At 54.0% G+C, this 27,097-nt stretch overlaps 9 protein-coding genes across 9 annotated transcripts; 4 read left to right on the plus strand and 5 right to left on the minus strand.

Annotated features, from left to right (window-relative positions):
* Window positions 1–491: 491 nt before the first annotated feature.
* Window positions 492–2,427, minus strand: JDV02_009685 (uncharacterized protein; the record flags this gene model as incomplete). The annotated part of the gene is made up of 9 exons (XM_047991362.1): window positions 492–764; window positions 858–990; window positions 1,060–1,228; window positions 1,288–1,397; window positions 1,469–1,572; window positions 1,676–1,727; window positions 1,790–1,976; window positions 2,065–2,143; window positions 2,236–2,427. The coding sequence occupies 9 exons, from the start codon at window positions 2,425–2,427 to the stop codon at window positions 492–494; spliced, it is 1,299 nt and encodes a 432-aa protein (XP_047847374.1).
* Window positions 2,428–3,528: 1,101 nt separating this feature from the next.
* JDV02_009686 (Type I Iterative PKS) lies at window positions 3,529–9,772 on the minus strand (the record flags this gene model as incomplete). The annotated part of the gene is made up of 3 exons (XM_047991363.1): window positions 3,529–4,370; window positions 4,431–9,413; window positions 9,607–9,772. The coding sequence occupies 3 exons, from the start codon at window positions 9,770–9,772 to the stop codon at window positions 3,529–3,531; spliced, it is 5,991 nt and encodes a 1,996-aa protein (XP_047847375.1).
* A 2,311-nt stretch (window positions 9,773–12,083) lies between these two features.
* JDV02_009687 (uncharacterized protein) lies at window positions 12,084–12,823 on the plus strand (the record flags this gene model as incomplete). The annotated part of the gene is made up of 2 exons (XM_047991364.1): window positions 12,084–12,236; window positions 12,373–12,823. The coding sequence occupies 2 exons, from the start codon at window positions 12,084–12,086 to the stop codon at window positions 12,637–12,639; spliced, it is 420 nt and encodes a 139-aa protein (XP_047847376.1). The 3' UTR covers window positions 12,640–12,823.
* Window positions 12,756–14,644, minus strand: JDV02_009688 (uncharacterized protein; the record flags this gene model as incomplete). The annotated part of the gene is made up of 2 exons (XM_047991365.1): window positions 12,756–14,386; window positions 14,441–14,644. The coding sequence occupies 2 exons, from the start codon at window positions 14,642–14,644 to the stop codon at window positions 12,920–12,922; spliced, it is 1,671 nt and encodes a 556-aa protein (XP_047847377.1). The 3' UTR covers window positions 12,756–12,919.
* A 1,574-nt stretch (window positions 14,645–16,218) lies between these two features.
* MLAC1 (Laccase 1) lies at window positions 16,219–18,352 on the plus strand (the record flags this gene model as incomplete). Its single annotated transcript, XM_047991366.1, has 6 exons — window positions 16,219–16,398; window positions 16,449–16,504; window positions 16,562–16,732; window positions 16,788–16,958; window positions 17,022–17,150; window positions 17,212–18,352. 6 exons carry the CDS (start codon window positions 16,219–16,221, stop codon window positions 18,350–18,352), a joined length of 1,848 nt encoding a protein of 615 aa, XP_047847378.1.
* Window positions 18,353–19,150: 798 nt separating this feature from the next.
* On the plus strand, window positions 19,151–20,859 carry JDV02_009690 (putative secondary metabolism biosynthetic enzyme). The gene is made up of 2 exons (XM_047991367.1): window positions 19,151–19,409; window positions 19,477–20,859. The coding sequence occupies exons 1-2, from the start codon at window positions 19,175–19,177 to the stop codon at window positions 20,619–20,621; spliced, it is 1,380 nt and encodes a 459-aa protein (XP_047847379.1). The 5' UTR covers window positions 19,151–19,174; the 3' UTR covers window positions 20,622–20,859.
* Window positions 20,860–21,019: 160 nt separating this feature from the next.
* On the minus strand, window positions 21,020–21,586 carry JDV02_009691 (uncharacterized protein; the record flags this gene model as incomplete). Its single annotated transcript, XM_047991368.1, has 1 exon — window positions 21,020–21,586. The coding sequence occupies one exon, from the start codon at window positions 21,584–21,586 to the stop codon at window positions 21,020–21,022; it is 567 nt and encodes a 188-aa protein (XP_047847380.1).
* Window positions 21,587–22,231: 645 nt separating this feature from the next.
* On the minus strand, window positions 22,232–24,609 carry JDV02_009692 (uncharacterized protein; the record flags this gene model as incomplete). The annotated part of the gene is made up of 10 exons (XM_047991369.1): window positions 24,545–24,609; window positions 24,406–24,476; window positions 24,109–24,339; window positions 23,973–24,055; window positions 23,696–23,887; window positions 23,625–23,642; window positions 23,566–23,576; window positions 23,195–23,504; window positions 22,646–23,050; window positions 22,232–22,588 (listed from the first exon to the last, which is right to left on the minus strand). Exons 2-10 carry the CDS (start codon window positions 24,458–24,460, stop codon window positions 22,232–22,234), a joined length of 1,662 nt encoding a protein of 553 aa, XP_047847381.1. The 5' UTR covers window positions 24,461–24,476; window positions 24,545–24,609.
* Window positions 24,610–24,846: 237 nt separating this feature from the next.
* Window positions 24,847–26,787, plus strand: JDV02_009693 (uncharacterized protein). Its single transcript, XM_047991370.1, has 3 exons — window positions 24,847–25,231; window positions 25,298–26,584; window positions 26,687–26,787. Exons 1-2 carry the CDS (start codon window positions 25,054–25,056, stop codon window positions 26,449–26,451), a joined length of 1,332 nt encoding a protein of 443 aa, XP_047847382.1. The 5' UTR covers window positions 24,847–25,053; the 3' UTR covers window positions 26,452–26,584; window positions 26,687–26,787.
* The last annotated feature ends 310 nt before the right edge of the window (window positions 26,788–27,097 follow it).

Raw genomic sequence — 27,097 nt, forward strand, 5'->3', positions numbered from 1 at the left:
ACGGATGCGCAAGAGAGAAAGGTGTCACGGCGAATTCAGATACAGCATGGAGATGTACGAAATATCAGGTTCTTTCTAGACGTAGCCACACATTGACGATATATCGTGTCATGTACATCCAAACCGTCAACGACTCGACGGGTGTCTTCGCCCTTAGTTCGTGAGTTGGCAGGATGTGTAGCTACGCGCCGCCTGTCACGGGCCCTGTAGGCGCCGGCTCGTGCCCATTGTCGCCATTGTTCCCACTGCATGTACCGGGCGGGCGACAGGAACACAGTCGCTCCATCAATGGCAATGCGGCACCGCACCAGACGATGGTGAACGCAATCCATGCCGTGCCGAAGATAAAACCATGTGTTTCGCTGAACCGCGGCGCCTGCGACACCGGAAACATGGTCTGCTGTGCCGCCGTACCCAACGCGCTGGCCGAGGCGTGTTAGAGTCAGTCGCAACAAATTGTAAGGAGACGGTGAAGAATTTATTGTATGTACTTACAACCCAACAGAAGACATCAAAGACGATGAAAGCGCCCGCAAAATCTTGTCACCTCCGGAACAAGAGTTGAGCCACGAGCCCATCAACGGACCGATGGCGCCGTAGGCACTGGAAACGTAGAAGGCGGCCATGATGGCTGAATCGCTTGCCGGCCAGACGCAGAAGATGATGTACCCGATCATCTGCACTCCAGCGAGGGCGGCAATGACGACGGAGGTCTTTTGCAGCCAGTCCGCCGTGAAGGAGCCGAGTAGCATCCAAATGAGTTGCTGTATTACATCAGATCAGACCAGCTGAGGTCTACACTTGCCAAGTTGACGACATGCGGTGAAGGATTTATACTTGACATAAGGTTAACGTACCAAGCAGCCGATGACCGTGGGTAGGGCATTGATCTCCTCGATACTGTACTTGGGATGTCCGTTTTCCTTTAGGCTTTTGAGCCACAGTCCCATCCACCGTTGCAAGTTGACAGCGCAGTTTAGTTCATACGTCCTGTCTACGTTAGCGAGTCATCCCCTCCCATCGGACAACGACACCCGGGAGATGGAATATGAAACGCACCCCCAGGCAATACAAAAGCCGTACAGCTGCCAGCACTTGAACAGCTGGCCGAATTTCGCCCAGCTCCAACGCACCGGCTCCGCGTCGCGACCTTCCTCTGCCAGTCGCTCAATGCATCGCTGCCTCTCACTCTCCGTCATCCACCAAATCCGCTTCGATTTGGGCTCGTCTTGGCCGAGCCGTTTCAGTACACCGAGCCAAGCGCTCGTCGAAAGCGATCAAACTCACCTGGGCAGACACAGAAGCCCAGCACCGCAATGGGAATGCTGATCACAAAGTCTAAGATGAAGAGCCATCGCCAGGCAGCGAGGCCGAGTCGGTTATTCATATTGTGGTATCTGAGATGGCGACTTTGGTTAGTACATGTAATGAGACAGATGGCTGCTGAATGAATTGAGAGAGGGCTCACAGCCCGGCCTGGATGTAACCGGAAAGCATAAGGCCGCCAATGGACGAGAAGTAAAAGAGAGCGGTTCGGCGCGCAATCTCGGATTTACGGTACCAGCTTCCAATCTGTTGTGCTAATAGTTAGTCTCTCGTGATGATCCACGTCACAGATCCCACCCGGGACCAGACGATGGATGCGCTGCGATATAGACAGTTGGACTCGACTCACAATGTACCACGCTCCGGGCAAGACTCCTGACTCGGCCAGGCCGCAAAAGAAGCTGAATCGAGTAAGTAGGGGGTCTTGGTTAGTGCAGGGTAACATATGTCTTTGCCTGCTAACCGTAGGATGTAGAGCGTCTTCACATTCGTCGCCTTGTACATGCATAGCACCATGACCGACCAAGTTACGGTGCAGGCAGGCAGCCAGAACCGGGGGTGTATCACCGTGAGTGCTGTAGCCGTAAACGGGCTTCCGATGATGATGCCGATGTTGAAGTAGGTGGAAAGCCAATTGAGCTCGTTGCCCCCTGTTTTTGACGTCTGGTGGTCAGGACACATATACTGCAGAACTGACGCCTTCCGCTTTTGATAGTGTAGCACGCGGGCCGCACGCACTCATATCAAGGTCTTCCTTCATCCCCGAAATGTAAGCATTTGTGACATTTGTCTGGTCGAGGTATTTGACGAAAAAGGTCTGCGTTTCGCCCCTCGAGTCAGTATGGGAGCAAGCGCTGTGCAAGCCTATGCACAAAGCTTGTGATTTGGCTGAGCCTTCTTGGTACTGACCAGGCACGTGTACGTAAGTATAAAAAGGTCCAGCTTAAACAGAAGCCACTTCTCTTCTTTGGTGGTGCCTGGTTCGTGCCAGTGGAACCAGCGCCGGACGGGAGGGCGGCCCTTGGAAGCACAGCACGACGATGACGACGGCATCGGGTGCTTGGGTGGTGCGACAGCTGTCTTTGCCTGCGAAGCCATCATTATTGGCTATCTTCGGACCGTGTGCTGACAAGCAACTGTTTGGGTGGTGGTAAAGTTAGACGATTTAATGCAGAAAAGCTCAACATATAGTCAATCGAGACTTGCACCTCATAAGTCGCCCTCATTGTTTCCTTCGTCTTATACTTGGCATACAAGTACGAATGTCTCTATGTTTGCAGGTCCCTGCACCTTGAGAAGCGTTCTTTGCCGTCTTTGCCGTCGTGAGCAAGTTCAAACCAGTCAAACGCGCTGCCAGCATCTGATAACTCGCTGCCGGTGGAGACCAAAAGCTAAATAAGCGAAAGCCGGCACTCCGGAAGAGTCCAAAGTCATTCGATAGCACGGCGGGAGTGGGCGGTGGCGGCAACTCAACTCCGGCGGCAAGTTGAATGGATGCTTGTTCCCCCATCAGGGTGCGTGGAGCGGATCAATTAGTGGATAGAAACGCAGCACTGCCACGGAGTCGACCACGCGTGGTTTTAATACTAACTTACTTCGTAGATTGCCGACGTTATGTTTTGACATGAATGTAAGTAGGCGTGTAGAGCCGATTGGTGCGCGCGTCCCGTGTATTATGACTTGAGTGTTGCTGGCATGGGACGATGATGTGAATGTACGTGTACGGGGCTTTTCAAGTTGTGTTGTGGAATAATGGTTCCTGGTGAGTCGGGGCCGAGTGTCTCCAGTTTCGCCTTTTACTGCCGTCGATTGATTGATCGCGCTTCGACTCTCGTAGACAAGAAATGTCCCGCCCTGCACGTACTTGAGGGCAGACCGTGCAATCGTACCATTCATGATTCGACCGGGGCGGTCAGCGACTTGAAAATATCCCGTGGTGATGCCACATTTGCTCGCACGCCTCCTTTACAAAAATCCTGGTATCCGAAGCAGGTAAGCTGGCAGTCTGTCTTTTGCTGTGGTTGGTCTACGACGCACAGCGTTGTTCTTGCATCCAACGATCCAACACAAACACCAAGGACTGTGTGTTTCATCCAGCGGACGGCAATGAAAGTGAATTCTATCTTCGTATACTGTACTTTGTACCCTTTCAAACTGCCCTACACTCAAAGCACTTTTGGCAAGTAACACTCCACCCCAGCCTCAAGCCATCGCCCTCGCAAGAAACTCACTGACCCCCTTGGCCGACGGTTCGTTCAGCATATTGAAGTGATGAGCGCCCTGAAGCTTCTCAATCGTCATGTTCTCACGACCGACGAGTTGGTCCCAGCCGTTCGGCCCGAGCACCGACTCAGGCCTACTCCTCAGCAGCCACGGCACATTCGGCGGGTCACTGGGGAGAATCTCAACCGACCCATCTGCGGCCACGCCGTCAGTAGCCCAAACCACCCATGTCTTGAGTTGTCTTTGGCCCGCGCTGTTTGCTTGGAAAGGCACCGGCTCGTAAGCGTGCAGCATGGTGTTGAAACCCTCAAAGTGGTGCTTCAGCCACTCTGGCGGGCTGCGCCCGGACGTGCCAAACACGCCTAGCCTGTTAAAGTCGTCGAAGAGTCTGAATGGCAGCTTTTCCAGCCCTATGGGGTTCGGGCTGTCGATGAGGATCAGCCTTTCGACTGTCTCGCCGGCATCCACCAGGCGTTGAGCGGCCAAAAAGGCACAAGTACCACCCGCAGACCATCCGCCGAGGTAGTATGGGCCGTGCGGCTGTCGACGACGAATCTCTGCAATGTACGCATCAACGAGGTCGGCGAACGAGTACTGCGACATGCCATCGGTGCGCTTGACAAAGGGGCTGCTCAGGCCATAAACGGCAATGTGCCGTATATCAACGTCGGGGAGGTTCAGATACGACGTTGCAAGGCCGGAGCCGTCAGCAACGAGCCAGAGGTTCTTGACGGCAGTGGTGGGATAGCCTTGCAGTAGCACCGATGTCGCTTTGATTGCAGGGCCGACGGGCTTCTCCTGAATGACTTTGACAATGTCGCCTATTCTGTGTTAGCAGAGCTCATACATCGGCAAAGCCTGGGTCGCATTCAGGCACTTACTCTCGTCAGCGCTTGACATTGGCGAAGTGTCCGCATCATCGGGGCCGTCTAGTATGCCACTGCTTGATGGAGGAGTAGTTGGCACGGAGGATTCGTCAATGGACGGCGTCGATATCCCTGTGATGCGTTCAATCACCTCTTGAACAGTAATACTCTCAAGAAACGCGGTAGAGTCGATGGTGGCATCCAGTTCTTCCTGGATGCGATCCGATATCGTCAGTGCCAACAAGGAGTCGACACCAAGCGTGACAAGGTCGTCATCATCCTTGAGCTCGCTAAGGGACACTCCGACCTCATCAGCAAGCAATGCTCTGATCCTCGCAGGCACATCGTCCGCCACTGGGGCCTTTGCCTCATCTGGGCTCGGCGCCGGCATCGTGGTCGCATGCTCGACTCGCGGAGCTTCTTCGATGACACGGGTAGGGTCCCGCATAACCTTCTCGTCTGCCTTTGGAGCCTTTACTGGTGCTCCGGGGCGAGGAACAATCTTCTCAAACATCTTTCGATTGAGAGAACTGAACACAACCCCCTCGTAGATGCCGGCAATCTCCATGCTGGAGTCGAAAAAGTACAAGTCTCCGGCATACGAAATGCCATCCTCAGTCTCCATCTTGATGTATGTTCTGTACGTCTCGGTCGGTGACAGCTCCTTCAGGAACCGGACGCTACTCCAGCCGTGGTTGATGTAGACAAAGTTCTGGCAGTCAAGCGCATCGTTTCCGTTCAGGGAGAAACCAGTGATCTGTCCCAAGCTCTCGATCCAATACGGCGGGCACTTCCACTTGTCACCCTCCCCAGGCGACGTGTTGAACTTGACCTTGGCTGTGCATTCGAGTCCTGAGGAGTTCATGATGACCTCGCGTATGCCTCTGAACGGGCTGTCGTATTCGACAATCGAGGTAAAGAGCTTGTAAAACAGCCCCGGTTTGAGAAGATGAACGGACTCATCGTCACCGTGTACAGCCTGCTGCAACTGCTCTATTCTCGACTTGACGAGGAAGTCGCGTCGCTTCAACTCCTTTACCCCATGAGCCCTGTTGGTGAACGTACCAGTGCACCTGGCATTGGTAGCAGTGGCCTTGCCCTGGGCGGTGATGCTAGAAAGCGAAAAGGTGGCCGTCTTGCTTGACCAGTCGGCAACAGCCTTGAGTTCAATGAGCTGAACGGGGTCATCGGTTAAAAGAAGCGTCTTTTCTGCCGCCATGTTGCAGACGCCCACGCAAAGTTCGGTCTTGTCAGGCAGACTAGATCTGTCAAGAAGCCGAGAGAAGAGCGTCAGCGCCATGTCGGCGTACGCGGAAGACGGGCACATGGGCCGACCGTTGATTCTATGCCCATTGAGGATCGCCAGTAAATCAGGGTATTTGACATTTGAGCGGGCCGTAATAGATGAAACGGTGGACGAGCTCTTCTCCTCGGTGATGTGCTGAACGGATGCTGTGAATATCTTCCCGGGTTCTTCGATTGCCGGGGGCAGCGCAAGTGGCACGCTCGGGGCATCTCCCTTGGTCAAGCACCAGTCGTTCCTGTACGGAATCCAAAACTCTTTCAGTTCCCACTGATACGCGGGAAGACCAATGACGGAGACGGAGTTCTTGAACCCGCTGTGATACTCGCTCCAGTTGATCGACAGGCCGTACTCATACAACGACGTGAGTGTTGCAACCATCACTTGCCAGGCACTCTCGCCGCGTCGCAAGCTCGGGACAGCTCGAACCTTGGGTCCAAGCGTGTTTTTCACCATGTTGGAGCAGATTGGGTGGGGACCGACCTCGATCCAGATCGTCTTTTCCGAGATGATTCCTTCCTGGCTGCCTTGCAGTATAGTTTCAGAAAACTTGACTGTCTGCCTGCAATGGCTCGCCAAATACTCTGCTGGAGAGCCAAAGTCGGAAGACTTCGTCATGACCTTGCCTGTTGACGATGACAGGATGGGAATGATGGGGTCCTCGAAGGTAACGGATTCGCACGCCTGGCGGTACGAGTCGAGCATCCCGTCCACTTGCGCCGAGTGGAAGGCAAATTGCACCTTAAGGAGAGTTCCTTTGATGCTGTGCTTGGATAGGGCATCAGAAAGCGCGCCGATGCTATCGATAGTACCGGCTACAACGGTCTCGGACGGCCCATTAATGCAGGCAACCTCCAACCCGGTGGCTGACTCGATGAAAGAGTGAACTTGCGCAAGTGAGGCCTTGATCGCGAGCATGGAATGTGTTCCCATCGCGCAATGCTTCTCGAGAAGGACCGCCCGGGTACCGACAATGTGTATCGTGTCCGCGTCGGAAAGAACTCCGGCAGTGTTCAAAGCGGCGTACTCGCCGAGGCTGTGGCCGACAACAGCTGTCGGGACGATGCCAAGTATCTTCCACCACTTGCCGAGCGCCATCTGAAGGCACGTTATGGACAATTGGAGCACAACTGGGGAGAGATCTTCCATAGGAGTCACACAAGTTCCGTCCAAGATTGGCATGATAGACTGAAAGCCCTGGAGGCGCAGGATATCGTCCAGACCTGTGATGATGGATCGGAATTGCGGAATGTCGAACAGCTGGTGGCCCATGGTCAGGTACTGTGACCCTTGGCCGGTGAAACAAAATGCAGTGGCCGGATTAGCCGCGGCGGTAGAGAGATAGCCTTCTTTTGTTTCCGCTGCCTCGAGACCCCGGCAAACATCGTCGATGCTTGCTCCGGAAACCATGGCTCTGAAGCCGTGGTGCATGCGTCTCGCCGTCGTAGTGTAAGAGAGCGATGACAACGCTGTCTGGCGATGAGCATCCAGATATTCTCGCAAAGCGCGGATATTGTTCTTCAGAGCTGTTTGGGTCTTGGAGGACACCGCAACCATGTGCAGTGGTCGCGCATCGTTCATCAAAGCGGGTTTTAGCGGTGCATCCTCGATGAGAACCGACGAGTTTCCACCGGCGGCACCGAAGTTGTTCACAAAAGCCCTTCTCCCAAAAATCTTGTCTGCCGGTCTGGGCCAAGATGTCGGCTTGAGAGCAATGTGGACATTGCGCTGCGTCAAGTCCGTTGGGAAGTTCCTGTTGATGCGCGTTTTGATGCCCACGTGTGGAGGAATGACGTCTTTCTGCATCATCATCAAGACCTTGATCAAGGAAGAGACACCGGAGGCAGATTCTGCGTGGCCGATATTTGCCTTTGTAGAGCCAAGATGCAGAGACTGCGGTCGTCGCACGCCCGGCTCGGGGTTGAAGACGCTCAGCACGGAGTCCATCTCGCAGGCGTCGCCTGCCTGGGTCCCCGTGCCATGCATTTCGACGTAGGTCACGTCATTGCTGTCGACCCCAGCGCCTGTCATAATTCTGTTAAAGATGGCACGCTGGGCCCCGGAATGCGGTCTCGTCATGGATATGGCCTCGGCGGAGTGATTCGTGTACGCGCCAAGGATGGTGCCAAAGATTGGGTCGCCGTCCAACTCGGCGTCTTCGAGGCGCTTCAGGATGACAGTAGCGACGGCTTCTGATCGACAATATCCGTCGGCACCATCATCAAAGGTATTGCAGTTGCCCGTGCGCGAGAGGAAATGCGCTCTGTCCAGCCCGGCCCAGTTGTCAGGATTGGTCAGGATGTTCGTGCCTCCGGCGATGGCTGTATCACAGTCACGCTGCCAGAGACTTGTGCATGCCAGATGAATGGCCGCAAGGCTCGATGAGCAGGCCGTGTCAACATCAAAGCTGGGGCCGCTGAAGCGCCACTGGTAGTTGATGCGAGCAGGCAGGAAAGCGCGGCTTCCTCCAGGAACAAAGTACGTGTCAATGTCTTGTCCGCTGTTGCATTCGCGGTAGTCATCACTAGCAGTGCCATAGAAGACACCCACTCGGTCTCGTCGTGACGATGGCGTGGCGTCTGGGACGAACCCTGCCATTTCCATGGCTTCGTACGCTGTCATCATGGCGAGACGCTGTGCAGGATCCGCCTGCTCTGCTTCTCTTGGCGAGAGGCCGAAGAAGCGCGCATCAAATAGCCAAGGTGTCTTCACGAAGCACCCCTTCGTGACGCCACTTGTATTCTTCTTTTTGCCAGTGGGATCGTAGTAAAGCCAGGGATCGAAACGAGACTTGGGGATGTCCTTGACCACGTCAAGGCCAGCGAACAGCAGGTCCCAAAACTCGTCGTTGTTGTCCGATTCTGGATACCGACCAGAAAACCCTATGATGGCGATTTTTGATCGCTTGGATTCTGGAACGCCTGAGGCTGTGGTGTTGACGAGCTGCACAGCTTTGTCACCTTTGCGGCTCAGAGCCGCCACAAGGCTACCGACACTGCCCGAAGCAAACGGCAGAACGGCAGCTTCCGAGGCATCGGCATTTGACAGAACGGAGGCCGCGCTCTCCGTGATGAGATCCCATCGTAGCTGCTTGGAAACGATTTCCCAGACTGCAGCCTTGAGGAGACTCTCGCATGATGTGCTTGTGAACGGCTGGCCATTCGAGTTGGCGAGCACCGTGAGTCGCGGAACCCGAGCTTTGACGTGGTCGGCTAGCCTTTCAACCTCCGTATCTGTCTCGCGGGTTGTGTAAAGTAGCGGAGAATGAAACAGACCGCGCACTGGTACCTTTGCGGACCGGAAACCTGAGGGCTTGGAACAGAAACGCTGCAATTGCTCCTCTGGACCAGAAATCGTGACACTGTCATGGCCGACCGCACTCACATAAATCCTAGCCAAATTCGGCAGATGGTTCTCTTCGCAGTATTTGCTAACAAGCTCAAGTGCAGTCTCTTTGTTCACACCTCCCAACACCATGGAATATGACGTTGATCGTTGCGGGGGAGACGAGATCAAAGACGATGTCCTGGTCTCGACCAGGAGTCCAATCTTGAAAGCGAGTCGTACAATCTCGGGACCTATTGTGAGGAGCTCAACAACGTTGTGGGAACAACTGATGGCGGCAGCGGCAAGAAGCCCGATGCAGCTTCCCACGACGCAGGTAGATTCCGGCCTGGGGTACTCGGCGAGGTCCTCTGTGGCGTGACTGATACGGGTCAGTGTGTGTTTGTGTTTGGAGCTCGGCACCATGGACTCACACTAGAAAGGCTGCAATCTGATGCAAGCAAGCCAAAGCACTGTCCAAGGCACAATGGGGAAATGCAGAGGCATGGTGAGCTACCAGAAGCTCTGCCAGCGACGATGGAGCAGGGAATTTGGCTTGTATACTTAGGGGCAGCTGCCCTATTTCTCCTCTCAGGATACGGTATGCTTCGGCAAGGAAGGCGGCGACAACATGATTGTCTTTGCGTGATATGAGAGACCCTAGCTCGGAGTGAAAAGGGGCCGCCTGGTCTCCAAATACTATGATGCAGAGCCGCTGTGTCTCGTCCATGTTGTTCTTGGTCACGAAAACCTCAACAGAATGCCAGCCCGAGTGGGTCAAGTGGTATTCCAGAGGTCTTGCTTACGGCTCTGGCGGGAGGTGTTATCTGAGTACTGGAAGTGGCAATAGGGGAAGTGTTGATAGCGGTATCCTTAAGAGAGGATGGCAATCAAGCATAGAGCTGATATTGGTCTCAGTAACGAAGCCTTACGGTAATGGAGAACTCAACCTACTACTACAACATGTTTTAGAGCGTCTAAGGCCTTCAATTAAATACTCCTCCTGGCTAAGGCCTTTGTTACAAAGCTTCCAAAGAGCCCCTACCTTCCCCAGTGATCTCGTTTTCATGTACACTGTACCTCGTACCCCCCTCCTAGCTTTGAAAACCACGCACTGATGAGAAACCTGAAGTCACCTGCAGCATCGCCGGCCGCTCCTTGCTCAATCACTCTTCGTTCTCGCCAACGCCGAGGGCATATCATGGTTCGTCGTTTCTAACGACTCCCGATGTAGTCAGTGCCGGACACTCCAACTGGCTGGGATCTGTTTTGATCCATGTTACGCGAGCAGCGGCACGGCTGCCGCGGCCGTGGAGTCAAAGGTGCTAGAGTAAGGTATCCACCTTCAGCCAGTGTCAAGAGCCCTCAGCCTTGGATCCTTCTGGTGAGCTGTTCCTGGAAGTTCGCCCGACCACGCTCACACATGCAGGCCTCATGAATCGCCCCGTCCCTGAGACGGCACAGCTTGTCAGCCACAGATAACGCCGCCCCATGCGGGCTGCGGTGGAACAACACTGATCAACCACCAAGAGCTCTCATTGAGGCATTCGATAATAGTCAGACTGTGCGCCAACGTCATTTTTGCGGCCCTAGTGTATCCGGCGTGCATTAACGAGGTACGGGTGCTGACCACACAGCACCACAGCTGCACTCAGCAACTCCGTCGTGACATTTCGCCCCTTACGCCACAACGTCAAGCTTGTGGCAGCTGAGACAAGGATCCCAGCAAGATGCGGCATGCAGACTGACTACATAATTTGATCAAGCATACGGATATCTTTCGGATATGATCCTTATCAAAGCGCGCTAACCGCGCACTACTTCCCGTGTCTCAGATGACATTTTTCTTTCGATCCTTGAACCTGTGGTATGACAAAGACGTCCACATGGAAGCGCTCGCGGCATGGCGAGCATCATGGCATTGGACAAGAGGTATGACTGCGGCATCGGACTGCCTTTGTCACATCTCACGTAACACCGAACGTGAAAGCCGGATGTAGAGTCATTGAAACGTTCCTTGAGATCCAACGCCACCTAGCCGAAATTAGGCACTGCGAAATGGCCATTTTGAGCAATGGCATGATGCCAAGCGAGATTTTGCGTACACGTGGAATCCACCATCAAGGGTGAGAGACAGCGAATGCGACCTTGTCTATACGTCATTCAAAGCTGCCCAGTCGGCGCCGCGGCCTGACGATACAACTTGTACAACAACAGCACGACAATCCCGTCTCCGGGAGTCGCATATCAGCCAGCCTCTCGCCTTGAAGAGCTTCTCCATGGTGATCTGATTCATGCTTGAGCCGGTAGCGCTCTGGTCGAGCTAGTAGATCGTTCCGACTTACACGGCATGAGGCTTGCAGTCCACAACTGGGCCACACTGTGAACGGGTCTTAAGTTTCCATGTTGGTGGGGACCCAGCTAACACCAGTCTTCTATGCCTACATGAGGCGTGGTTCCAGTAACACATGAGTGACCAGGGGCCACAACCGGCACGTTGACCGCCTAGGGAGCTGTTGGTTGGACGGGAGGAGGCGGGGTTGGAGAACCGTATCAGAGCTTGGGGTGAGGATGTGCCGGTGCCGATTGCGCAACTTCCAGGAAGGCAAAGCAGACATCTGAAGTGGCATGCATTGAAAATTGCACTAACTTGATCCAGTTATTTTTGGCTCGATATGGAGGCACCAGACAAAGATGCAAGAGTCGGCCCAAAACAGATTTCCTTGCAGGTCGATGGCGGCGCGATGCAGCTCGTCACGCAAGCAGCAAGAAGATCGTGAATATAGGACATTTGTGGGGGCAAATGCACGTAATCGTACACACGGTTCGTCCGAACCGGGGACTGATCAGCCAAGCGTCAAGTCGCTATGTCAGCAAACGGCGGATATATCCCCTTGTTCCAAGTACCTCGTAGAGCTGATGCTCAGCCTCTGCCGATTGCCCGCTCATCGTTGCCGCTGTCCCCCTTCAATTGAGCAAGTTCTAGTCCCACCAGTCGTCATCAACCTTGAAAATATTTTCACCAGTTACATCGAACCAACATGGAGGCCGGCAAGAAGTATCTTTGTCTCCACATCCTCGGCTTCAAGAAGTCGACCGTCTCGTACGCGGAGTATCGTGACTACATGGTCAACGTTCATGCGCCATTGGTCCGCGACCTCCTGGTCAAGTACGGCATCGTGGAGTGGTCAATGGTCAGTTATTCCTGTCATGTACAGTGTCCGCAGCATTCACTTGATGCTCCCTGCAGACTACAGCAGGGAGCACGACAAGTCGGAGCTGATGCCGAGTCAAGCTGTGCACTCGATGTTATATGCTGACCTACAGCAGACGCATCCGGATGAGAACTCTCCGGAAATGTTCGACAAGATTCGTGATGGCCTTTTCAGCAACATGGCGCCATTCGATGTTTGTGTATCCATCGTAATGCCCGACATCGAAACGTTTGTGCGATTCAAGACCGATCCGTTCTTCCAGGTGGATGTGGAGCCAGACCATGGAAAGTTTGCCGACTTACGACGATCTCAGATGTTTGTTGGATGGTTCACACCTCTCATCAAGGACGGAAAAGTGGTGGTGCCACTCTTGGGCACTTGAGTCTCCCTGCTGTGGGGAGATGGGACCCTGATGGTGGGAGTCCGGCGCTCCGTAGTGTGGGAGTCGAACACGACTCAATTTACATCTCCCATATATCGAAGGCGTGATAGCTTATCATCGATTACACATGTATGTTGTTAAACAATATGGAGCAGATATGAGTTGCTGTCCGCATGAACGAAAGAGTCAAAATCCTTCCGCAGCGACGCCCGTCACGCCATAAAGCGACCGTGCCCATGGCCCTTCTCATCCTCGAAAACATTGACAAATGTTCTCATCATTAATCCTCGAAGGGGTTGCGATCCGAACCCTTGATGCTTTTCCACTCCACAAACAGACCGCCAAAAATAGATGCCACCGCTACCGCAACCGCGACATAGAAAACCGATGTGAGCGACTTGTTGTACGCAAACTGCAACTTCTCAAGGTCTGCCTCGTTGTGCACAAGCTTTCCAAGTTGAGTCGCGCCTGTATGGAGTACGGCGTACGGGTCCAGCCCTGCGATTCCTGCATCCTTCAGTGACCCTATTAGCTTCTGGTTGAGCACGTTTTGTCCAATACAGACACAAACGGAGCCGCCGAGCTGCATGCCAAAAAAGAAGAGTGATATTGCTGAGTTGAAGTCTTCCTTGCTGAGTATAGCCTGAACAGCATTGGACGACTGCTGCATTCCGAAGCCCAACCCGAAGCCAAAAAGTACCTGGTACCCTATCCACTCCGGATGACCCGAGGTGATCTTTAGCGTCGTGAGAAGACCAGTACCGATAGACATGATAACCGACGCGGCGAGCATGAATGGTGGCGCGTATCCAACAACTTTGGACACGAGGAACCCAGCCATGATGGATGATAGGGACTGAGAGAGAAGGAGCGGGATAGTCATCTCGCCCGACTTAACGGGCGTGGCACCTTTGATGGCCTGGAACCAAATGGGGATCCAGTACACCACAACCATCATGGCGCCACCACTGCACGTCGAGTAAAGGAGACACGATAGGACCGAGCGCTGACGGATGACCTTGGGGGCGACTGTCGCCGTTTCAGGCATCTTTGCTTGCACGACGACAAAGGCAATTCCGAGGACGCCGGCGAATACCAGGAGGAGTATGATGCGCCAACTGGCCCAGGCATACTCTGCGCCTCCCCACTGCAGGGCCAAGACGAGGCAGATAACGCTGGGGATGAGCACGGACGCGCCGAGAGGATCCAGGTGCTTCAGCTTCTCCACGAATGTCTTGGACGCCTGCTCCTTGCCCGGGATGTGCTTGACGGTCAGGTACACGACAACAATGGTAGCCATCCCCAAAGGTATGTTGATGATAAAGCACCAGCGCCATCCAGGGCCGTCTGTCAATGCACCGCCGATCAGGGGGCCAATGATGGAAGAAATGCTCATGGTTGCCATGGCGGCCCCCACATACATCGGACGCTTCTGAAGAGGGATACTACCCATGAGCAGGATAATGGACCCGGAGAATACGCCGGCGCAGCCGACACCCTGGATTGCGCGCCCGACAATGATGGCAGCCGAGTTTGGCGCCCCGGCTCCTATGGCGGATCCAATAATGAAGATGAAAAGAAGCACCGAGTAAACCATCTTGGGCGAATAGAAGCTGTAGAACCGGCCGATTGGCAGCTGCATGGCGCAGCCGGAGAGGGCGTAAGCACCGGCATACCAGCCTATGTCGCCGAAGGAATGGAACTCGTCGGTGATGCGTGGAACAGCTGTCGCGACCACAGTTCGGTCCTGGAGGGAGGGTCAATGATGCAGGTCTGTTCAACCAGGGTCGGGTCGACTTACGAGAGAGACTAGGAAGATGGCAATGCATATGGCCACCATCAACAGGTTGGCGGCCAGTACACTAGGATACTGGGTCGCGTCCTCGACCGCGGCCGGGCTGGTCTTGGCCTTGCTGACATCGCCGCCCTTCTCGCCTCCGGCTTCTCCATCGTGGCTGGAGGGGCTCTGTGTGTCCTCCAGCTTGCTGGCCTCTTTCTGGACCATCTTTGGGAGTCGGCGTTGACACCCCGGTCCTGGGTCTCAGCGAAGGTTCGCGATGGCAAGGCTAGGGTGAGAGTATCAAGGTTCAAGCCCGGGGTTTCGGAGCAGTCGTGAAGAAGTTCGATAATGCTGAAGACTTGCTCTCGGCCTGCAGAACTACTGTCGCACCGCCTTGTTGGTTTGATCTTATACCATGGCCCCCTACAGACCGCGCTTCAGCCTGATCACCTGGTCAGCGATGTCATCTTGGCGACAAAGCGAAGGGCCAACACAGGGAGGGCACTGCGATGCCCCACCATCTTGTGCGAGTATGCACGACAGTTGCTGAGCACGACAGTTGAGCCCATCTCATCTGTTAGTCTCACTTCATGCCATCTACCGAAACATAGGATCTCCCTCCCGGCTATCCGACCGTTTACTGTCTCAACAAGGCAGGACGAGTCACTATTGACGTAGCGCTCAACTCGAAAGATGACTTGCGCAAGCCCGTCGAGTCTTTCGACATCGGGTGACTTGCGTGTTCCAGCTAGTACATACATGTTACCGTGGCCTCTCCTCTCCCCTACTTCCCACAAAGTAACTTAGTCTGCTTGCTGACTGTGTCTATGTCGCCCAACGGATCGTAGCACCTGTTCTCTGAAATCTGGCGCAGAGCGGCGGTCGAATGATCTGGCTGCCGAATGAGGAAATTCGCCAGCAGGGGGCAGCGACCAAGTCGAACGGTGCGATGCCATGTGTTACCTCGCTGAAGGCGTTCGGGCCCGAAGCGGCTCGCCTCGGGCACGAGCCACGCCGACCAACAAAGTGTCCAATCGGGCTGATGCCGATTCAGAACATCCCGTCCAACGGGAGCTAGTGCTGCCTTTCCCATCCCGAATTACGATGCAACGCAAGCTGTGCGTCTTACCGTCCCATGTCTGCATTTCTTGTTGCTGGTACCCGTCATCCCTGCTCGTCGGCCTTATCTGTCAACTCTCATCAAAGCTTGTCAGCCAAGGGGAGGCGGTCGAGCAGCGAGCTGAAGGACGCAGAATCGTTGCACAAGCAAGGTGGGTGTGGCGACGAACCGGTTCGGCCAATGTGTAGCGCCCCTTGCCATCACTGGATATTATCGCCGACCGTGGTCCGCATCAATATTACCGTGCTGTGACGCGGTCAAACTGCGTGCCGTTCAAGAGCCCAAGATTATGAGGCATCTACCCACCCCTGATGACAATGGGCATGCAATGCTCGTGTGGGGCCCAGATCTAGACAAGGGATGTAATCGGCGGGAACTGGGCGATGGCAGGCTGTCTGCAACCCATGAGTACCGATATCCGGCCCACGTAGAGCAACACAAAGGATCTTCAGCCGTTGCATCCTGGTCAATGCCTCGTCCGTGGTGGCTTGGGGCCCAAGGCGGAAGCAGTCGCTGCTCGGCGCCGGCATCGGTGCCTGTGCCGACTTAGACAAGGATTTTGAGGAATTACAGTTGAAGAACGACGTAGTCGCTGTATCAAATCGTTTGGTACCATCACGGCTCAAGCTGCTTCACTGAACAGCTCAAAGCTTCTTTTCGGTGTTCTCAAGTGTTTAGCATGCGCCTCGTCTTTGGCCTCTTGGCAATTGCTGCCTCAACATGGGCCGCGACCGTCCGGGAGACTTTGCGACTCACCTGGGAAGATGGCGCACCCAATGGCCAGTCCAGGAAGATGATCTTTACGAACGGCCACTTTCCCGCGCCACCGCTTATACTCACCGAGGATGACAATGCAGAAGTCAGTTCTGCTGTATTGCGCTGCGTTGAAAGAGCTGACAGCCCGACCAGATAACTGTGATCAATGATATGCCACGAAATGTCACCATTCACTGGCACGGACTTGCGTAAGGGCTGACTTTTCCGTGAGCGCGACAATGGTACTGACATTTGCCCGCACGTAGCCAGCCTGGCACTCCCTGGTCCGACGGAGTTCCCGGATTGTCACAAAAGCCAATACTGCCCGGGCAAGCGTTCGTCTACCGGTTCAAGGCGACGCCAGTGGGAACCCATTGGTATCATTCGCATGAGCGCATGTCCCTTACGGATGGACTCTACGGTGCCATTTGGATAAAGTATCCCATCTCCAGTCGCGAACTACGCAAGAGGCCTGGCTGACCCCGCGTCCAGGCCAAAGAAAGATCCGACCGAGCTCTGGGCCCAGATCAGCGATGATCCCGAGGACATCAAGGCAATGGGCAAAGCTGCAGCTAACCCGGAGCTGATCGTTGTGTCAGATTGGTCTAGATACACGTCCGAGGAGTATTGGAAGGCGAATGAGGAATCGGGGCTCCAAATATTGTGAGTCTTTGGTGTGAGGAGATGCAGATTCATCGAGGGCTGCAATTGCTGACCCCCACCAAGCTGCCTGGACAGCATTTTGATCAACGGCGTTGGCGAGCTATACTGCCCACCGATGGAGTTGCTCATCAACCAAACGCAGCCTGACATTGCTAGAATAGCATTTCCCGATACTCACGTGTCCGACAAAGGGTAAGCAGTGTAGTAGCGACCAGAAAACTGGACGCCAACCCTAGCTAACCCAGCGTCCCAGATGTTTCCCTTTCCGCACACCAATCCAAGGCGGGCCTTGGAACTACACAGCACGACCAGAGCTCATTCCTCCACATATGGTTGATGGCTGTGTTCCTTCCACGGGCCGCAATGCCTCGTTCATGGTCGACCCGGCCAACCGCTGGGTCAGCTTCAACTTCATATCCGCTGCAACGGTCGCACAATTCGTGTTCGCGGTCGATGGCCACGACTTTTGGATATACGAAATCGATGGCAATTATGTTACCCCGCGAAAGTTTGTCACTGCAACCATGTCTGCGGGCGAGACCTACTCGGTCATGATGCGGCTGGACAAGCCACCAGGCGTGTACAAGATGCGCGTCCCAGACTCTGGAGCAACACAAGTCATCTCCGCGTTTGCGGACGTTGTGTACAAAGGCGGGGAAGGCATACTGAGGCTGGAGGCACCGCAATACGTGACGTATGGCGGCTTGTTTCCGTCTCTGGAAGTCAAAAACAACAGTTTCACGCCGTACGAGTTCGAGGGCGACCACATGGCCCCTTGGCCCTCAAGCCTACGCCCACGGCCCGGTCCTGCGGATGAGGAATTTCTTCTCATCATGGGACGCATCCAGACTTCGACAAACTATACGATGAATACGAAATACATGTATCCTGTCAATTTCCAGGCCGACCGCCCACTTCTCTTCTACCCAAACGCAACGATAGGTACACCCGACGAGAACCTTGTCATTCGCACGAAGAATGGGTCGTGGGTCGACATCATCCTTCAGATATCCACTCTGCCTGGTGACCTGGCCGCCTTTGAGCACTTCATGCATAAACACGGGAGCAAGACATGGCGCGTGGGCTTCGGTCAAGGCAACTGGAACTACAGCAGCGTTGCGGAGGCCATCGCCGAACGGCCGCATGACTTTAACTTCGAAAACCCAGGCTACAGAGACAGCTGGCTAACGCAGTTCTCGCCTGTTCCCGAGGGCGGCTATTGGAGCGTATTTCGCTATCTGTCGGACAATCCTGGCCCGTGGATGTTTCACTGCCATATTGAGCTACATCTCATGGGCGGCATGTCTATTGCTATCTTAGACGGGGTCGATGTTTGGCCAAAGGTGCCACCGGAGTACAGTTACCAAATAGGCGGTGGCGGCTGCAAGAATTGAGCCCCAGCATATTTAGAAGCGACATGTTTTTATGCATCTAGCTCCAGTATAGACTTTGTCGTGCGCCATCATTGGCATAGTCACTACATATGTGTGAGCCGATTTCTGCCTAAAGCAGCGAACGGAATATTCTGTAGCACTTGAGAAGTAGCACTGGGGACTCTTGCACTGTGATTCTGCTCCAGTGTGACTTAATATGCCATCCAGTTGTACCCCCCGGGTGATCCCTTACCTTGTACGCAGCTGGCGTTCAATCCCTGTGCAGTCGCCGTTGCCACAATCCGAGCCTGGATCTGCATAACATTGCACCCGAAACACCCCAGCGCGTGCCGTCCCAAGCAGGGGAGACGTAGCCGAGTTGCCATCATTGATACCACTATAGAGCTCGGCTGCTGTGCGACAGGCTCGGGCAATACCTCATCGCGGCAGCCCGCTTCAGCTGGACTCACGAATTGGAGGGTATGATTGACAAGCGGCCAGCGGCAAAAGCAAGCCACATATAGCTCCATACAGGGACAAGGGACCGAAATGGGGTGTAGTGCTTATCGATGCCATGCGCTCTATTTCCTCGGGCCTTCAGACGACTCCGCCCCGTCGCCCTTGACGCCCGTCTAAGTACGAGAAGATATTCGGCTTGGTTCCATTGGACACGTGTTTTTCGCCTTTATTGGTTGCAGGTTTAGATCATTGTGCACCAAACTTATGGACCAACAAGAATCTGCATAACGAATGCTTTATATAAACGCGCTGGTGTGGAAGTTCGAAACTTGAACCACCACAACAGCCTCTTGCATGAACGTAAGAGCCAAACTTCCAGCACAGATGTCAGCATACGTCGACAACTTCAGGTCCGCCATTGCTTCCGAGCTGGGTCTTGAACCCGGGGCTATATTGCCTGATGTGACATTCGAAGCACTCGGCCTGGATCCACTGGCAGCCATGGAAGTATTGGAGATCGTTAATGATCTAACCGGCGTCGAGTTTCCAGCGTCTTTGTTCAGGGACTGCAGGTGTCTTTCTGACATTGGACGAAAGACTTCGAAGAGCGGCACCACCAGTAAGCCACAGCTCGTCCGCGTTGTTGTGTCTCCCTATCAAGTAGATCCTGACAAAATATGCCATAGCACGACTCACGCCAGCGTCTGGACCCTCTCCAGTTCATGTAGCCTATTCAAGCACCAGTGGCATTGTGGGGAAATATGCGAAAGAGTCTGGGGTCGCTGACTTCTGGACAAACGTATACCCTTCTCAAAGGCGTCTGGTTCTGGCCTACGTCTCAGAGGCAATGGCTGCTCTTGGTCAGCCCCTTGCCCATATGCCGCCAGGAACTCCACTCTCAATCCCCAGTGACATTTTGGCAAAACATTCGAAGCTTATGGAAGCCTTGCTCGACATACTAGTTGACGGAGGTGTCATGCAACGAGTTGGGACAAGGGTGGTTCGTTCATCGGTCGTTGTGGATTTGACGCCATCATCGACAATCTATGAGCAAATCGCTCGCGACTTTCCCCAGCACGCAGATACTCATCGGTTGCTCAATATCACCGGCTCCAATCTGGCAGGATGTCTAACGGGCTCCATGGACCCAATCAAGCTTCTTTTTGGTTCGAGCCTAGGCCGGGACATGCTGTTTGAGTTCTACACCAATGCCCCCATGTCCATAGCAGCGTCAAAGCAGCTCTCAGATTTCTTCAAAAATGCGTTCATCAGCAGCCTGGAGCCCATCGAGATTCTGGAGATTGGCGCTGGATTTGGCGGCACCACCAAGTTTGTGCTCGATATGCTCATCAGTGCTGGGATTCGCTTCAAATACACGTTCACGGACATCTCTTCGTCTTTTTTCAAGACGGCAAAGAAGCGGTATGCTGAACTGCACTTGTCCGACAGCGCCATTGAGTACGAAGTACTCGACATTGAGAAGCCGATCCCGGACAAATTTCGAGGCCGATTCCATGCCGTCCTTTCCACGAATTGTATACATGCGACGAAGAATTTGCAAATCTCGTGCACAAATGCTCGTCAATTGCTTCGGACTGGAGGTTTCTTCAGTGTGGTCGAGTTCTCAACGCGCCTGTACTGGCTTGACCTTGTATTTGGCTTGCTGGATGGATGGTGGCTTTTCAACGACGGACGCAATCATTGCATTGCAGAGGAGTCTTTCTGGATGAAAAGCATGCATGCAGCGGGATTCCAGGATGTCATTTGGACGAAAACTTTGGTGGACGGAAAGCGACCTAACCCTCAAGTCATCGTTGCTACCACAGAGTAGTCTGGAGGTTGCAACCTTCTGCAATGAGAGTTGAACTCTCAGACATTTTCCCCAACCGATAGATCGACGTTGCTAAGGCTTTGATTGAAGACAATCGTTGACCTCTCCACTGCACACAACGCAGGGCATATCCTGCCTGATCACAGCAACCCGCCTCGTGGAATTGGGCCCTTGTTGGGGCTGACTTAGCCCAGCGCAGATTTTCGTGATCTTGCTGAACCTGACGAGGAAAGTTCCGGGTCGAATATGATTCATGTGGAGATGAGGCTCCTGCTATTACTGCCTAATAATGCTCTGTCCGGATTTCCAGGTGGCTTGTATAGGGTATGCATGGTTCTCCCTTGTGCCATGTGCGCTTGAGGTTCCTATTTCCCATCTCACACTCGAGCCTAAAGACTTCAAAGTTCCTCCTTGGGCACGTTGGAAACAATCTTGATGATGATTCCCTTCGGAGTGTAACCCGAGTTCTTGTAGTCTTCCGTGTGGTACGCAGGGTCAGTTTCGTTGACAAGGACCCCCAAAGATCCACCACTAGTTTGGCAGCTGATGAGCGCCTTCGCTTTGTCGTCGTCCGATGCCGACTCGCCTCCATCGATGGTCCTCGCAATGTCTTCGTAGAGAACAGACGTGCTTACGTTGGGGTCGATATGCTTGGCCAGGGCATGGACGCTTTGGTAAAGGAAGATGGTCCATTCAGCGCAGTCAGGGGTGTTCTCGGATGGCATCGTCAGGAACCGGCCTCCCTTAACCCCGCGACCCCACTCGCGGAGCTTTTCAGCGACGACAGCAACGTCTTCGACGCTTACGTCCTGAGGAGTATCATCTTCGCCGTTGTAGCAATGCAGGGCCGACGTTTCGCTCTCGTAACAAGTCTGGATGTGGGCATCCGGGGTGGACGCCAAGGCAAGAGTAGTCGCGGAGAAGAGGAACGAGCCAATGGCCAGAATCCGAATGAAGGGAGGCATCTTAAAGTCGTTGATTGTGTTGAGGATACTATCTCAAGTAAAGCCCCGGTTTTGAAATAAGTTTAATGTGTAAATATTGACAACTGAGATGGCGATGATGATGAGGTTTGTTCGAGCAGCCCTTTTATGCCTGCGGAGTGTCTGGCGCTCTCTAAACTGCAACTGCACGGTCGCGGCGTTGTCGGCGGAGTGGAAGGAGGGTTTCTGACGCTACGGCCTGATGGTCTCACAGGTTTGTTGTCTCCCAGCCGAGCTGGTGGCACGGCGTTCCAGACAAGTAGCCATTGTGGATCGACCGGGCGCATGCGGCCGCCTCGTTTGCAAGATCATTTCGTGGCAATCTTGCAGCCACCGCCTCCCGACTGCCGATGTTTCCTTGGTATGTGTGTGTCACGATCGGTGGGTGAGACAAGGGTGGCGGACTTCCCGTGTTAGCCAGTCTGTAAAAGCCTGTTGGGTAGGACATGGCTGCAGGCGGGAAGCGGCTGTTGCACAACTTCATTCATGCTTTGGTGTGAGTTTGATGGCCTTGTTGTCTCAGCCACGACACGGTCGGACGAGGAAAGGCTCCCCGCTCATCCGTCGTGCATATCTATCACATTGATGACATCCAACTACATAACGGTACCTGTGTGGTGAAAAACATTACGTTTCTACGGGCGTATCGGGTTGCACCAAAAAAGCATCTATATGCACACAAAAGCTGTGCCGAGACATGAAGAGCGCCTCCTCCATCAGGCCTACACGTACCAGACCCCAGTCGGTGTAACCCCCCACCTCCTCAAGGAAGCGATAATAGCGAGGTGCTTTAGCAATTCGCCATCGCTTCCCGTATGCTATCAGTGGAATAGCCATCAAGGCAGAGGCCAGGACGCAGAGGCCGAAGAAGAAAAAGGTCCATCCGTAGCCCGCTGCCTCAATGAATGGCTGAACGGAGTACGAGATTGCAGAATTGACGGCTGAGGAGCACATAGCCAGAACCACGACGAGTTCACCCGAGATCTATTTTCTTGGTAAGTGGCCAAGACCGCGTTGAATTCGAGGGCGAGAGTGGCCTACCCCTGGGAAACAGTCCATTGCGTATGCTGTCGCGATTGTGCAGGCACCAACCTGGTGCGATATCATGGCCCCGATGCCGATCGCTATGGTGACCCAGTGCGCTTCCCTCTGTGCCCCCCAACCGTACATCATGTACCCTGTGGCAGCAAGGAGGAAGCACGGAGCGAGCATGTACAACCGCATTTCGGGTTCCTTGACGCCGCCATTTCGCTGGGACAGAGCAATCACAACATGATCACCCGTGACAGCCATGGCCCACCCGACGATGTTACCCACCAGTGCAGCAAAGAATACAAGACCAGTTGAGGTCGTGTTGAAAGAGTACGGGGCTTCCGTGAGGATCTCCGAGATGGTGTTGAACGAGACGATACCCGCCGTTGCTCCAAAGGCGTAAATAAACCCGGCCTATAAAATAGCAGGTACTCAGTCGAAAGATCGAGCCCAATTAACCTTGACATTATTCACGATGACAACATTGGAAAATCCCCACAGAAAAAATGGCCGACGAAAGTACTGCCAGAATGTGGTCTTATTTTGCGGATATCTGACCCACGGTTTGAGGGACTGGCGGTACGATCGTCTGGGGAACTGGTTGATGCCAACTGTAGCTATTGTTTGATGCTCACTCACGCGTTCCCTGCTCCTGTTGACTTGGTCCTGTTGATGCGGTGTCTCAATTCCTGCTGGGACGCTGGCGGCAACGGGTGATCCTTGGAAGAATAAGAACCGCGGGAACAAAGTTTCCTCGAAGGAGAAGAAGAATATGAGAAGCACAAAGGTGAACACTAACCCGCAAATCCGCTGGCTCCAGCGCCAGCCCACTGTGTCGGACATGCTTCCGCCCGTGATAAGCCCGATGCTACATTGTGTCAGTCCCGACCTGAATATGAAGTCAACAAAGGTACATGTACAGAGCTTACATGGAGCCAAGCTGCTACGCAAACAAATACACCGAGAGCATACGTCCCCGCTCATGCACAAAGAACATGTCAAATACCTAGACATGAGCCGTCAGCAATCGTTCGCCCCCAACGGGGTGTTGCAGCTCACAGCAAGCTGTACGATGGCCTGATATGCTGAAGTTCCAATACCATTGACAATCATGTTCAGCATCCACTGGGTGGTCCCATGGACTGCAGCAAGCCAAAAGCCAGTCGCAAGACAAAGCGCAGTGCTTGCCAGGTAGACAAGTCTGCGCCCTAGGAGATTGGCAGCGGGCATCCACCATATGTTGACAAATCCCTTTGCCAGACATCATCAGCATCAGCTCATATAAGCCTAGCTGAGTGACCAGTGTAAAGCAAAGCATGGCAGCGCAACCACTTACTAGCAGGAGATAGTTCAGTGCACTGCCTCCATTCATGTTCGTTAAAGTTACGCCAGTGTCTTTGCTGACTGTCGTCCATGCCGCTATAAATGGTCAGTGCTCCCGATTTTGGTGTATGAACACTTTCTGTCCTTACCTCCCAGAGTGTTTTCGCCAAAAGAAAAGGCGCAGGCATACAGTGCCACAAGAAACAGTTGGTAGTACTTTCTCCATCGCGGCCAATTCTGCAGTTGGTGAGCAAAACATCTGATACCATGAAGAAGCTGCGAGATGTTTACGAGTGGATCGCCTCCACACTCGGTGGGCTGGGGGATTAGCACAATATCGGAGTCCCCTACGTGGACGAATGCCTCCGCTTTGTTGTTGGCTATGGAACCTCGTCAATAACACAGAAGTCCTTTCGTGGTCGGTTTGTATAGGCTTCTTCACGTACCATCGATTAGTTGTTCCGTGCCCGGAACAGCGTCGTAGTCGATGTTGAGAGCCATGCTTCGAAGAATGTCACTGCCAGGCGTATCTGTGTTAGTGTCAAGGACATGACCCTGATGTCTAAGGCAGGGTCAAACCCAAACCTGGCGTTTAAATATGTAATCCAAGGCCTTCAGCTTTGAAGTTGGCCGATATCTTTACAGCGCCTGAAGCAACGGCGCCGGTTTTCAGGCTTTCAACATGGCACCCAATGACAACTAATGCCTCAAGGCGAGGCAGGTCCAAGCCGATCATCAAACGCACTCATGCTGCCAACGGAGCTCGTTTGCAACGATTGCCTTCCCCGCAATCATGGTGTGATGGGTGGGGATGCGGGGTAGCGTTGACGATCCCCCGCGTCGTTGCTCCTCACTCCAGCGTATGCACTGAAAGCATCGGCTTGGACCTTCCCTCGTTAGTCTCTCCGGAAGTGTCTGTCCGGCAACCATTTTATGTTGGGTCCCTGAGTTCATAAGAAGACCGCCGTTCACGACCAGTTAATTGCCCACTTCATTGCGCGCATCTATACTTGCGGAGTGCTTTGCTATCGGTTCAATTACGCCTTCTGCTACTTCGTAATAACCGGATCCGGATCGTGAGGGTGAGGCAAACAATGGCTGCCACACTCGACAAAGAGTCCAGCATAGTCATTTTGGGTGGAGGTACATGGGCGTGCTCAACGGCTCTGCACCTCGTCCGCCGCGGCTACTCTAATGTCACTGTTCTGGATGCTTACCACATTCCATCAGCCATATCCGCTGGAAACGACGTTAACAAAATCGCGGAGCTAGGTAAGGCCGTTCAACCGGATCTCTATCGATGTGTCCTGCAGGCTAATCAAGCGGCCATGCATGTAGCTTCACCCACCGATGATGACGATGCGGACTCCGTCGCGCAAGCCGCGGCGGCAGCTGCTGCGCAAGGCTGGATTCATGACCCCATCTTCTCACCATATTATCATGACACTGGATTCATCGTGTCTGGATCAAGTCCCGAGGCGCTGGGGCACGTTATTGACTCTGAGCTTCGCGGTCATGAGGATGAATACGCCAAGCTCGACTCGCCCGAGGATTTCCGAGCCTGCATGCCAGACGGTGTTTTGACAGGGGACTTCCCAAACTGGCAAGGCTGGTATAAGTCCAAGGGTGCTGGTTGGGTTCATGCTCGGAAAGCGTTGGTTTCAGCCTACCAAGAAGCAGAACGATTGGGCGCCAAGTTCATCACTGGCTCACCGCAAGGGGAGGTTGTCAGCTTGCTTCAAGAGCATGGAGACGTTAGAGGAGCGAAAACAGCCGACGGCCGCGAGCACAGGGCCGACCGAACGATTTTGGCTGTTGGTGCTTCTGCACCGCAGCTTGTCGACTTTGAGAACCAGCTTCGCCCGACCGCCTGGACGCTCGGGCACATCAAGATGACGGGACAAGAAGCCCAACTGTACAAGGATCTGCCGGTCCTTTTCAACGTTGAAAAGGGATTCTTCATGGAACCCGACGAGGACAGGCATGAGCTAAAGATCTGCGACGAGCATCCGGGATACTGCAATTGGGTGACAGACTCGGTCTCGAGTCTACCCAGGTCCGTGCCCTTTGCAAAACAACAGATTCCGCTTGAATCGGAACAGAGAATCAGACAGTTCCTATCGGAAACCATGCCGCACCTGAAAGACCGACCATTGGTACACGCACGGATCTGTTGGTGCGCGGATACTCACGACAGGGGGTTCCTCATCACCTACCACCCGGCGCATCCGTCTCTCGTTATTGCAGCTGGGGATTCAGGCCATGGATTTGCTCATATCCCTTCCATTGGAGGATTCATCTCTGATTGCCTCGAGGGCAAGCTGGAAGCGCGGTTTGCGAAACACTGGCGCTGGCGTCCTGAGATTGCTGATGGCTTTTGGGGAAGGGACCCGCTGGATAGGTACGGCGCGGGAAGGGAGGTAATGGACTTGCCGCAGCCATCCGACGAGACGCGCTGGACTCAGATTTCGAGAGCTCACGATGAATCATAATTCTCTCTCGTCAATGCGGGGGGCAAAGTCTAGCGCTCGGTGTATTCCTCCACCAAGCTTGAAGTTGGACGACACCGTGGAACGTTGCCCCGGCTTACCCTCTGGCCATTTGGCGAACTCATGCATTCCATAGGTAGGAGTAATATTTCGATATTTGATGCTGCGAATCAATTGCCTATCTTTCCATGCGCCAAGCTCTCAGGACTGACATTGACTCGATATGGCTGTCGAGAAGAGACTAGAGCCTGTCGATCCGGCACGGCCGTTCGTCTCGCTAGCCAGTCTAGCCCGGCTTCGGACCGACGGTTGTAACCTTGAACAAAGGTATCAAAGCCCAAAGGGACCTCGAACGGCTCTATGTCCCGCTACCGGTGCTGACGGCATCATTTCCATTGAATGCGGGGTTGGATGGTAGGCAGTAGCCAAATTGTCGCGCAACTGCCCTGGTTCTGGCAGAGACCTGGGCCAGATCCTAGACGCTTGACAGGCAAGCGGTTCTCCACTCGGCATGCGACGGTGAAAGTCTCAGTGGGCGTCCTTGCCGATCGTCTTAGCAGCGAATAAGAAAGACAAATGGCCAGCACTTGGCCCTCCTCCCGAGCACAATGATTTGAGCGGCAGTCAAAAGCAAGCCGCTAGAAACAGC

This window comes from Purpureocillium takamizusanense, chromosome 10 (assembly GCF_022605165.1).
Source record: "Purpureocillium takamizusanense chromosome 10, complete sequence".
NCBI lineage: Eukaryota > Fungi > Ascomycota > Sordariomycetes > Hypocreales > Ophiocordycipitaceae > Purpureocillium > Purpureocillium takamizusanense.